The sequence below is a fragment of the Corvus brachyrhynchos genome, unplaced genomic scaffold (assembly GCF_000691975.1).
Source record: "Corvus brachyrhynchos isolate BGI_N302 unplaced genomic scaffold, ASM69197v1 scaffold1, whole genome shotgun sequence".
In the NCBI taxonomy this organism is placed as follows: Eukaryota; Metazoa; Chordata; class Aves; order Passeriformes; family Corvidae; genus Corvus; species Corvus brachyrhynchos.
Window position 1 is genome coordinate 5557143 of NW_008237222.1, and position 12555 is coordinate 5569697.

General features: G+C 34.7%; 1 protein-coding gene across 1 annotated transcript in view; it reads left to right on the forward strand.

Moving 5' to 3' along the window:
- Nucleotides 1–12555, forward strand: part of PPP4R4 (protein phosphatase 4 regulatory subunit 4) — a 63962-nt gene that overhangs the window by 24802 nt on the left and 26605 nt on the right. Inside the window, 4 exon segments of the mRNA XM_008629726.2 lie at nucleotides 5765–5912; nucleotides 6599–6672; nucleotides 7659–7765; nucleotides 10254–10361. Of these exon segments, the coding sequence (XP_008627948.1) occupies nucleotides 5765–5912; nucleotides 6599–6672; nucleotides 7659–7765; nucleotides 10254–10361 (437 nt within the window).

The following is a 12555-nucleotide window of genomic DNA, read 5'->3' on the forward strand; positions in this document are numbered from 1 at the left end:
TGTCCCGGATATGAACTCTTGTCCACAAGAAATGTACAAGTTCATTTAAGGTGTGGTTTAAGGAGCAGCCTTGGCCAAATAAGAACAAACTAAATCACAAATGCAAAACTTACTAACGCTAAATATCCATTGGCCCCCTGCAGAAGAAGAGGGTTGCAGGGGGCCTTATCAACATATACAAATACCTGACAAAGCAAAGACAGAGACAGGCTCTTTGCAGTGGTACCCAGTGACAGGACTGCAGCTGTTGTTGCAGTGCGCACAAACAGAAACACGGGAGATTTTTTCTGTATATCAGGAATCACTTTCTCACTGTGAGGGTGACTGAGCTGTGGCACAAGTTGCCCAGAGATGTTATTGTCTCCCTCTTTGGAGGTATTCAAAAGTGGTCTGGGCATGTCCTAGCTGTAACTGGTCCTGCTTGAGCAGGGGGATTGGACAAAATGACCTTTCAGCCTCAAGCATTCTGTGAATATCAGACATCACCTCTCAACTTCATATTATCTCCTGAAACATCTGTGATTTCAGGAGACTTCTGTTTCTTAAGAGGAGCTGTTCCAACTTTTGTCTGATTTTTTAGATTCAGCAAATGGTCAAGATAAATAGCTGTCCTCAGGATTAAGGACTGCTATAGGCTGACAGATTATTTAGAAAATGTTAAAGTGCTTCTAGTTACATTCTGTGCTCTAAGATGCAGGTCAATAGGCATTTTGTTTAAATATGTATGAGTGTAAAAGTGCTTTGAGAAGAATGACTTGAAGGTGCAAAGTAATTGGAAATTTCAACTTATACCAAGTTGCTACCACGTTATTCTGACATATGTAATGCAGTCTTTCTAAACCTACCTACTGGCTTCAAGAAAAGTTGGTTTGGTTTTTTTTATGCTTACCATACTGAATCCATTTTTGCCTCTGGTTTTCTACTTTGAGAGCAGAATTCTTCCTGAAATTAAGGAGGAATAAGAAACACTGGGAATTTTCTACCCTTATTTTTCAGGCTGTAGAGAAGTGCTGGTCTTGGCCTGTATTCAATAAAAAGTCTAGTATGGGAATACAGTTTTTGATTCTAGTTTTAAGTTTTTTTATATAGGGATGAAGAAAATATTTGAAAGTATGATGATTTGCATGAATAGGGCCTAGAGCCTGGAAAGTATTTGTACAGTGGGAGTTGGATCTCAGTGTGGTCTTAGATCAGGCTGTACTTGGTTATTTTGTAAAAGTATCTTCCTGTATAATATTGAAGACATACAACTGAAAACAGTATTTGAAGGAAGAAGCATTAGGAATTGCAGATAGAACTATTTGAAATGAAGCAGACTACTTTAATAAAAATGCAGTCAATCTTTGAGCAAATTACTGAGAAAAGTAGTGTGGTTTTCATCTTACAGTGTCATTTAAACCCAAACTGGATGCCTTGCTAAATGGTAAATTAAATGAAACCTAAGTCAATGGGCTCCAGAGAGAGGTAAAAAAGTAAAATATAAGAAGGTCAGTCTAAATCCAAGTGTTTCTTTCATGTTTAAGCTTTACAAACTGAAACTTTGTAGAATGTATATGAATTAAGTTCCTTTCTGTGGCAGTGCTCCTATAAAGGCAATTCTTCAATGGTGTTCTGTTATCTAATATTATTTATCCGTAATAGAAGTAAAGTTCTGTTGCAGCCATATGCACTGCACTTTTGACTGCAAACCAGTATTTGGCATCATTAACTTGACCTATTTTTTTTTCTTAACCTTGTTTTTCTTGGAGGAATCATCCTGACCATCCATTAAATTGAAACTTTTATAGTCTGTAAAGGCATAATTGAACTCAGCTGCAATTAGAGTCTTGCAAGTGTAATCTGTCACTGCAGGGAAATAAGCTGATTTAAATTACTGCACTTGGTTCTACTTCTTTAGGTTGGGAGTAATCATTTGTGAAATCAAATTGGCACATGAAAGATGAATTGTGTAGTAGTTTCAGAGGGCTGTTTATTTGAAAGTATTGTCACCATATGATTGCATAAGGAAACCAGTGAACTTATTTAGCATACTTGCAGACACCCAAAGCAAAAATAATTTTTTTGTTAGAGCTGAGGGTAAAGCAGATGAAGAAAGAAATAAATGCAAGGAATGTTCAGTCTGAATATATTGAAAATTTGTATTTTATTTGTGAAAAATTGATAAACCTGGTTACTTCTAGAAGTGTAGAAATGGGTGTATGCAAATTGCTTATTCTGAGGAATCTAATGAAATTAAAATTATATCAAAGACACTATATATTTAACATAAGTGTTTTAGGTCTGAGATGAGCAAAATCAGTACACCAATACATGTGACATACATAAGTAATTATTGAATTGTCAGTGTTTTGGTTATAGTATATAATTTAGATGTTAATGTAGGAATGAGATTAGGAATTTATTTTTTAAGTTCTGCAGTTAAAATGAAATTGTGTCCTTGTATGTGTTCTTTTGCATAGAGAGCCCCACTCTGGATTTCTGCATGCACCTCCTCATGAACCTTGGAAGTCATTGAAATGCAGATTTAGGGAAAGCTTAGACATTCTTACCAGCATTTCTCTTTGTGCACAAAATGTCTCTTTTCAAATGATGTTAATAGTATTTTTCCTGCTTTCCGTCTGCAGGCTCTGCAACCAAAAGTGAGAGAGGGAGATTGCAGGCATCTATCTGATTGACTTAATAAGACATTTTTCCAAATGCTGTGATTGCAGCAAACTATGCTTATTCTTGTTGTTGTATATACATCAAGCTTTATTCAGTGTTGTCTGATTAGTTCCAAACTCATTTTCGTAGTTACTTGTTTTTCTAATATATCAGCCTCCTCTTGAAAGCTTTTCTTTTCCACAGCTGATTTTATAGTTTAGGAAAAGGTGGGGTGATTTTCATCCTTTCTGATACCTAACATTAATTTTAAGGTCCGTTCTCATTGTATTCTTGAGCTTCTGTAATCTCCATTATTTCTGTGTCTTTTAGTCTTAAATGAAAATTTCTATCATATCAATGCAATTACTAAAATGATTAGACTATGTCTGTGCTTGCAGCATTCTTTTAAGAGAATTCTGTTGTTGCAAGACAAAATGTGCATTTAAACTAGAGGCAAATTTTCTTTTTTCCAATTAATGGAATAAACCAGGCTTTCTAAATTTTAAGTTTTGATGCCTGAGTTTAACTTGTAGACATTAGAACAGTTAAGAACATGCTAATGCCCTTAAATTCCATTAAATATGCTTGTCTGAGTAAGATAGATAGGGAGAGTTTTTTTAGTCTGGAGTGAAAATTTGTGGAGTATCCATATATAGAAAAATACATTACTTCCTAAATAAATAATTCTATGTTAATTAAATTTAAATTACTCAACTTGGGTTGTGTGAAGATGGAAAGAGGAGACCCATAGATTTCCAAATGCGGAACTGTACAGTTCTGAGTGTAAACACCAGTGCAGGCAGGTGTGTAAGCAGTCTAGAAATTTATATTTCAATGTCTCCCGAGGTCCATGAGGAGGCACATCCAGAGAATGTGTTCTCACACATGACTATCCAGAGTTATGTGGATCAGTGGAGGAGACTATTTGGAAACTTTGTTTGTTGGTAAGTAACCCTGTTTGTATTGCGTACAAAGTGAATATGTACAGAAAACTGAATTCATAGAATCATCGAATTATTTAGGTTGGAAAAGACCTTTAAATTCATCAAGTCCAAGGGTTAACCTGGCACTGCTCCATAATTTTCTGGTCTGCACTGCTGTGTTAGCATCTGCAGTGTGAAGATAGTGCTTTTGATTCTCTTGGGGATGTTTTTTTGAACAAGTACAAGCCAGAATCCCAGAACAGTATGGACAGGTATTCTGATCCCAAAAATATTCAAAATACAAAATTGGTAGGTGTCCTTATTCTTTCTTGGCTGTGGCTGTAATAGCAGTGGAGGAACAGCAACGGAGATAGTCTGTGGAAATAAGAAGAAGGCAATTTCCATGGCTATTGAATGTAAATATTTTGTTGGAAAGCAGCACAGTTCTGTTCCTTTTTTTCATTTGGGGGAGCAAGGACACAGAGAATCCTTTTAAAAAGGAACGTGGCTGTAAACGGAGGTCTTGAGAGATATGTTACGGTTCTCCTTGAACTGAGATAAACTAATAATTGTACGTTTGCACGTACAAATTTTTTGACATTTGTAGAATGAAAACTTCTTAGTTTTTACCAAGTCAAATAGTAATATCTCAGATGTTCTCTACAAACTATTTTCTCAGCAAAATCCTTCTGATATGCAATACTTAGAGTCATAGAATCATTAAAGTTGGGAAAGTCCTAAGATTATCAAGTCCAGTTGTTTACCCAGCACCACCATTTCTGCCATGTCCCTAAGTTCCATATCCACATGCCTTTTGAACGCTTCCAGAAATTCCACCATGTCCCTGGCAGCCTGTTCCAATGCCTGACCACCCGCCCAGTGAAGAAAGCCACTTTCCAGCCACTGCCACCAGCCTGTAGCACTGCATGGGGTTTGTGTGACCCAAGCGTAGGGTCTGGCGCTTGCCTTCGTTGAACCTCGGACCATTGGCCTCGGCCTTGATATTAATTAAGAAATTAAACAGGACTGGCCCCAGCACTGAGCCCTGGGGACACCCGCTTGTGACTGGCTACCAACTGGATGTAATTCCATTCACCACCACTCTGGACCTGGCCATCCAGCCAGTCTGTAACCCAGTGGAGAGTGCTCCTGTCCAATCCATAACCAACCATGCACTTAGCTGCAAAATGAATTTTTTTTTTAATCTGATCCAGGCTTATTTTTGTTTTTTGGTGAGTGATCTGAGAAAACACTGTTCATCTCAAGCACTTTAAAAAATAAACAAAACCACATATATAAAGTGCTAAATAGAAAACACGGGCTTTAAACTCTTACTGAGTTTGGAATCAGTTGTAAAATGAGTGTAATGCTTTAGTAGTAGAATAATGAACTTTTTATTTTCTCATGAAATAGAGAGACATGTTTAGAAAACTAAACAAATGGAATTATCACTTAGTTGATAGATACTTACAGTTACTAATACTTATAATGCATGCTACATCATAGATTGCATCCTGCAAGGTCTGTGCATAAATCTGAAATTTAAAACTTAAATTGCCTTTTTTTAAGTTAAAAAAAAAAGTAATATTTCATTTCATTTCATTTCATTTCAACATGTTAACTTTAACTTTTGAATTTATGATTTTAAAGACAACCTAATTAATGACTTTCTTGTGTGTCAGAGCGCAGACTACTTAATATTTAGTTATGTAGATAAATATTCTTGTATATCTTGCTTTATTCTTAAGACTATATTTATGTACTTTTCATTTGCATTCCATGTTAGTCAAGGGATGAAATTTAAATTGCCTTCTGCTATTTTAGTATCTCTCACTGAATGAATGAATGAAATAGTTCTTTTTAATTCATGTGCGTAAACAGCAGAAGTGCAAGTGTTGGCTGCTCTGGTTTTACCTCTCATTTTGTAAAGTGGAAAAATCCACACATACGCATTGATGAAACTTAAAGTCTCAGAAATATTACAACTAACTTTTTTTTTCTTAGAAGATTCATGCTATACCATAAGAAAATTTAATGTCTGCAATAAATTGCTGTTAAGAGAAAATAATTTTACAGCAAATTTTACAGTTTACCCAGGTTGTTGCATATTAATTCTAAAAGTGAATATAAAAATTTGGATATTCTTTCAGTACATTTCTGCCTCACTTTCTAAATTGTTACAATTTGTAATTATACAGGAGGTTCTGCATGTTGCAGGAGTGGAAATGCAGTTAACAGCTGCTGTTTCTTTTTTGACTGTTCTGCAAGAGGAGTCGGTGTCCATTCATACGTACTCCCACTCCTTCCTACACATCATTCTCCAGAACGTGGAACACAGAGATGCAGGTCAGGGCTGTACAGCTACTCTCATGACTGATGACTTCTACGTGTTTTGTTTCTTTAGTGACCCTACAATACTGTGTCAACAGTGAGTACAGTCACTGTGACTTTGTATCTAGACTGGCATGAATGGAAAGATTTTTGCATGATGACCACTTTCATACTGACATTTAAGTGTAATTCTCATTGAAGCAAAAAAACCCTCTGACTTTGTCTGAAGGATTAAATCCCAAAGTTGTTTCTGAGTCTGAGCTTCTCCTGAAATACCAACTTTTTATGGCTGAGAGAATGGAGGGGGGTTGACAATTCTTCTGTGTTGACTATTTGTTCTTAATTTCTTTGACACTAATTTTAGAATACAAAGGAAAAAAAAGGCCTATTGTGAAACTAGAAAGTTTCAGTGGGCATAAGAAAAGAACATCCTTCTAAAAGAGGGAAATTAGCTTTATAAAGCAATCAGAGTAATAATTAATTTTATATAGGAATTGGAAAGGGAAAAGAAATGGGGGTAGGCTTTGCTTCTTACCTATCCTATTTCTTACTTTGAAGTCTTGAATATATAGTGGCTTTCAGATACATAGCTCCTTGAAGACGTGTGAAAAGAGCAAATTTTATAAAACTGATGTATGTTTTCGTTTAGTCATGGTATGTACAATATAACATATCATGTATAACTCATTTCTCTTAAACAGGTGTCAGCAATGCATGGTTAGAAACTCTTCTTGCTGTAATAGAAGCTTTACCAAAAGAAACTGTCAGACATGAGGTAATAATAATCTCTCACACTAACAAAAAATAATATTAAGATTGTAAGATTGTATTTCCCTGCAAGTTTTATTCACCTCAGTCAGATTTGTGGCAGTTCTGTACCTGTGAGAATGGTAATGGTTGTCGAACACCCTGTAAGAGACGAATGTGCAAAAAGGCAAGACAGGAAGTCACCTTAAAAAAAGTAGTGTTCTTCAGCAAATAAAGTCAACACACACACTCCACTGTACCACTTCCACTGTACCTTGTATTCTCTGTAACATGTTTTCCTGCAGTCTGTTTTGGTTTACAGAATAGTATCTCACTTTGCGTTTTCATGAAGAAACTACCTTTTGTTTGTTACTGGACTAAAATTCCAGTCTGCTATGTCTGCTAAATGGAACTGAATGCTGGAGAGCCATTCCTTAGTGTATTTCAGTTGTTCTTGATGTACCAAAACCCTAATGCACTGCAAACACTCTTAATTTTTCACTGTGTAGCTCAAGAAAGAAAATCTGTCACTAAGTTATAATGCCAGTCCCTTTTAGTCAGCTAATTTATTCACTTTTAAGTATTCTTATTTTTTTAAGTTTAAAAGCTTTTCAACAGGCATATTTACCGTGTTTATAATTTAAAACAATATGGAGATTTAAATATGTGATTGTTTGTGTGGTATAAAATTTCTCATCAGAATAAGAGTAAAATCCAGAACTGTTTAAAAAATAAACTTCTAAAGGGTAAAAACTTAGGTTGGATGAAGCACATAGAAATTATTCTAGTCACCTCCAAAATCTAATTGCAATGTAATTTTAAAGATGTCATTTAAAAAAAAGGGACTATTAATGTTCATAGGCGCCATTATTGTTAGTACTGATTAATTCAGTGAAAAGGTTAATGACATTTGGAACATGTTTTTCTAGATTTTTTTTTAAGAAGAGGAATACTTTATTTAATGCTCACAATTTTTCTGCTTATATTTCTTCTTTTTTTTTTTTTTCCATGTAGATCCTGAATCCACTTGTTTCCAAAGCACAGCTTTCTCAAACACTTCAGTCCCGCTTAGTTAGTTGTAAAATCATGGGAAAAGTAGCTAACAAGTTTGAAGCTCATATGTAAGTAGACTGTACATATATTTTCATTCCGCAGTGTAAACCAGTATTTCTTTGTTAGTGGACAGAAATTACTACAAGAAAAGTAGACTTCATTGCAAAAATGAAATGCTTTTTTTTACAGATCCCTTTCATTATTTAACTAGCATGTTCAGACTTGCTAATGATTGTCATTTTATAACTTGAGTTTGTTTGCTCTTTCACAGATTTGAATAGATACCATTTTCATGCCATTCTTCCATATTGTTTCTATTACTAGAAAATAAGCCACAAAGTGGATTTCTCTGCAACTTACAGACACAAAACACAGCTTCATCTCCTTGGAGTTTCTTGTCATAAACAGAAGAATTCTATTCCCAACTTTTTATTATGTAACCAAATTTAGCATGTAGATCTGTTTTTTTCTATCCCTAATTAAAATGTAGATACATCAGGAACTACTGCTGTTCCCTGATATTATCCAGCCCTTAGATTCAGTGTCTGTGAGTCTGGACAGAAGAGAGTGCAATAATGAAAGTAAATCTGAGTAACTCATCTGCCCAAAGCAATTGGTGTGGTACATTCCTTGGTCAGTTTACCCAGGCTTATGATAGCAGGACCACTTCACCAAATGTGTTTCCTATCCGGGCAATTGGCACAATGTGACTTTGAATTACAATAGAAATCCACTGCGGGCTACTAAATGCACAGAAACTGTCTAGCTGAGGAAGTCCACTCTAATAATGATTTTGATTTGCCCCAAAATGCAAGAATTCAGTATAACACAAAAGAAGAACAACAGGACACTATGACAAGATATTTAGTAATAAATTTCTTTAGAGCTATGTTTTTTTTCTTTAATAAAGAAGAACTAGAAGCAGCCAAAAGGAAACTCTTTAAATCTTCATTTGCCATTTACATTGTTGGACATTCAAAAGTTAATGAGCATGGTAGAGTAGTACTTTTGGAGAATGTTACCAAAGCCTTCTAAACCTTTATATTCCAAATCTCTAGGACTCTGGCAGAAGAGCAGTTGCATTTATTTATTTGATGTTACATTCTCATGAAAATAAGTGACTTTATGGGTTACTTGGAATCTTATATGAACATATAGCAGTGTTAATTAGTAGCCATAATTTTTTATGTTGTGTTTTTTGTTGTGTTTCTTCAAGGTGATTCCTTGCTGTTCAGAAGTAGGAATCCCCTCATTTCAGTGAACAGATCATAGCACCTTTTCTGCACAACCACTACATTTTAAGAAGATAACTGAGAATTTTCTGGGACATCTTGTTCATTTGGTAGAGAGCTCTCAGTGCAGTTCAGAGGCCTGAAAAGAGAGCTGGGTCCCCAGGTTTAGAATGTGGCAGACTGACTAAAATTCAGGACACACTCTCATTCCCCTTTCCGTAGGGCTCTTGGTACAGGCCCAGAAGACGTATCTGTCCCCAGGAGTAGGCAATACATAAGCATATCTTCACTTTCTTCTTCAGAATGGCACAGTTTTTCCTCATAAAATTTATACTATAATTAAAAACTTTGTATTTGATGTTACTCCTGGGTTATTTTATATCCTGTCCTTTTCATAGAACATTAGTTTTTCTACCCTCTGTTCCAGTGTTCTAAGTTACAAAGTCTTTTTTTCTCTGTAGCCCCTACTTCAGAGTATTCTAAAATGCCAAACTTCCAAGACTGTGTAATTTTTGAAACTTCAGGCTAAATTCTTCTGTAAGAAAAATTAATTAAAAAACTAATTTTCACTGGAATGAATGGAGGCTGTGCAAGCTGGCTTGAAAATTTGCTTGTCTGTGTCTGCATATTATTTATCTTGAGTTTTGCAATAACATAAGAATTTTTATAGAGATGTTTGATGAATACTTATGACAGAATCTTGGGCAGTGAAAGGAAACACAATGGCTGATTCTGCCAAGTTGTAGTGTGTGTTTTTACTTTAACAGGAATCAAAATTTTTGTTTTGTATCTGCCATTGATTTACATGAATACTTGGTCTACTTGCCTGAAGGCAGCACTCAATCTTTTAATCTTAAATTCTTCTTCTCCTTTCTTCCTAATTATGTCTTGGGTGATACCTGCATGTCAAAGATGAGGTATTACAGACATTTAATTGGGGTTTACATTTCCATTTATGTAATTCTTTGTATTCTTTCAATGGCTGTTCAGAAATTGTGCTGAAAATGGTTATTAAATGAGGACAGCATTCTACTACTACAGTAGCCTACCTACTATTTTTGTAGTTTATAAGAAATAATAGATGAAATATGAGCAAATGGTAATGACAGTAAATATTCCTTTTCCTGTTTCTTTGTAGCACATATTTGCGTCCAATGTACAATATTCTTTTCTAATTGCTAATTGTCAGAAAAATAATTTACTCTGTGTTATAAATTAGTAATATATGGGATAAACAAGTAATATATGAGTAAAGTTCAGTACTACTCAATGAATTTTCTATATTCTTGTTCTATATGTTAATAAAAAATGTTCACATTTTTAGTGTTAAAAGAGAGGTTCTTCCATTGGTAAAATCACTGTGCCAGGATGTGGAATATGAAGTTAGAACTTGCATGTGTCGGCAACTGGAACATGTAGCTCGAGGAATAGGGTGAGTACAATTTGCCTAATTGATCTTAAATGCAAAATGTTTCTCTAAAATGGTAACTTAAGAACTCCCTTTAAAATTGCTGAATTCATGCATACTCAATAATGAATTTGGAGTGTACAGATGTGATCTTAGGAAATGGCTGTTGGCAGTTGTCCATTTTCCGGTTTTAGATTTTTCTTTCTCTTTTATAGTAAAATTGCTGAACCATAAACCCAACGGTTTTTTGTAAATAATCACTTCATCTGTAGCTTCTTGAAATCATCTCAATTACCCATCGGTGGTATTTGGCTTTTAAAAAAATTCTGACAAGTATTAGCAGTTTTAATAATTACTGTGCAGTGTCTGAGAAAGGATCCCAAATGGGTTTTGTACGCAAATTTCAGCTCAGTATCAACTTTTACTTGAAGCTTGATGGTCTTCAGTATTCATGCATAGGATTGAAAAAGTCTGAAACTTCAATACAAGAAAATGTTAATTACACACAGGATTGGTCTCTGAGTGAACAAATATTTTAAATTCGAGGTCTCTCTACCTGGTATTTTGTCAAGGCAGATAAAAAGCAGTAACTCCTTTTACACACTGGAAAATTTATCAAGTAATGTTCCCTACCCAGTGCTAGACAGCAGAGATAGATTAGTTCTTGAGTGTCCACCTGGCTTTTAAAATTGTAAATCTATGAGCAAATTCAAGGATGAGGCTGAAACTGAAGTGCAGTTGGAAAGATCCATTGTGTACTTGAGTGTGATATGTCAGTACAGGTGTTTGTGGAAAGGATGCTTTCCTGTAGCTGTGGAATGATTTCTGGTTCTTTGGTTTTTTTTTTTTTTTTTGTTGTTGTTGTTGGTTTCTTTTTGGGGGGTGTTTGTTTGTTTGTTTGTTTGGGGTTTTTTTTGAGAATTATATTGTGGTTTAGATTCTGAGTTATTAAAAAAATAAATAAAAAAACCATCAAAAACCCCCAAAACTAAACCACCAGAAATTCCTGAAGCAATGGGCTTAGGGAATATAGAGATATAAGGAATTCACAGCAAGAGCTAAGCATTGCTGTTAAAAACTTAATTTCTCTTTTTTTTTGTAATGTCATGTAGGTTAGTAATTTCTAGATTTCTAGAAAAAATTCTCTTTATTGCATAGAAAATAAACTTATCCATGTGCTTTAGGCACTTCTTCTGCAAGGTCTTTGTCTTGCAGAAGTTCAGAGGATGTGAATAATGTTGAAACCATATTATACTCATCACAGTAAATTTGCTAATTTTTTTTTGTACTTACTCTTTTTTATAACAAAATGTAGGCTAGCATGATAAATCATTTTAACATTTGACATATTGAATGTCTTTCAATATAAAAGAACTTGTGATTAAAGAAAAGAAGGGTACTATTGTCAGTACTGTTGATATTTGTAAAACTGGTGATTTAACAGGCATTTTACTAAACTGAATTACTGAATAATTTGAACTTGCATTTATTTTTACTGTGTGCATGGGTCTCATGTATCTTTGTGTATCACAAAATTGAATTCTGTTTAATGGGAGATAAAAGATTTGAGAAAGAGAGGGTTCTCTTTACCTCCAGGGAGTAGCCTGGTGTTTTTATTCCATAACTACTGTGTTTTGAAGGGAGAGCTGTTTCTGTCCATCATATTAGTTTGAAGATTTTTGATGCCACTAAATTGGAAATCCAAAGAAACATTTGCAATTTTTAAAAAAAATTTCTTTCCCCCTTCCTCCTATTTCTATGTTTTGATTTAGGATTTAGTCCTACCCTTTTCTTTCCTGCTCATTCTTAGGCTGTCTGTTCTCATCGATCTCATTTGTTCTTGCTCAATTCCATGGGAATTCTTTTGTGTCTTAAGTTTGAGGTACTGTCTCCATTTCCATGGATTCCTTTAACATTCTCAGTCAACCTGTGCTGTAGTCAAGAGCTGAGAAGTAAGCATATGGATTTGGCTTTGAAAATGACTTGTTATGCATAATACAGAAATTTTTTTAAACAGTACAAATATGTTTAAAGTATCCCTTACCTAGGATATGCATATAGTTAGAGAATATTTCTTACTGCTACGAAAATTATTTTGGTGGTAGCCTGTAGGAAGCACTCACAGTTAATATGCTGCGTGACTTTGCTTTCAGCAGTTTTATTTTACATTTAAAATAGGTTTAGGAACAGCCAGGTGTTAAAATAATAATTGAAAGTG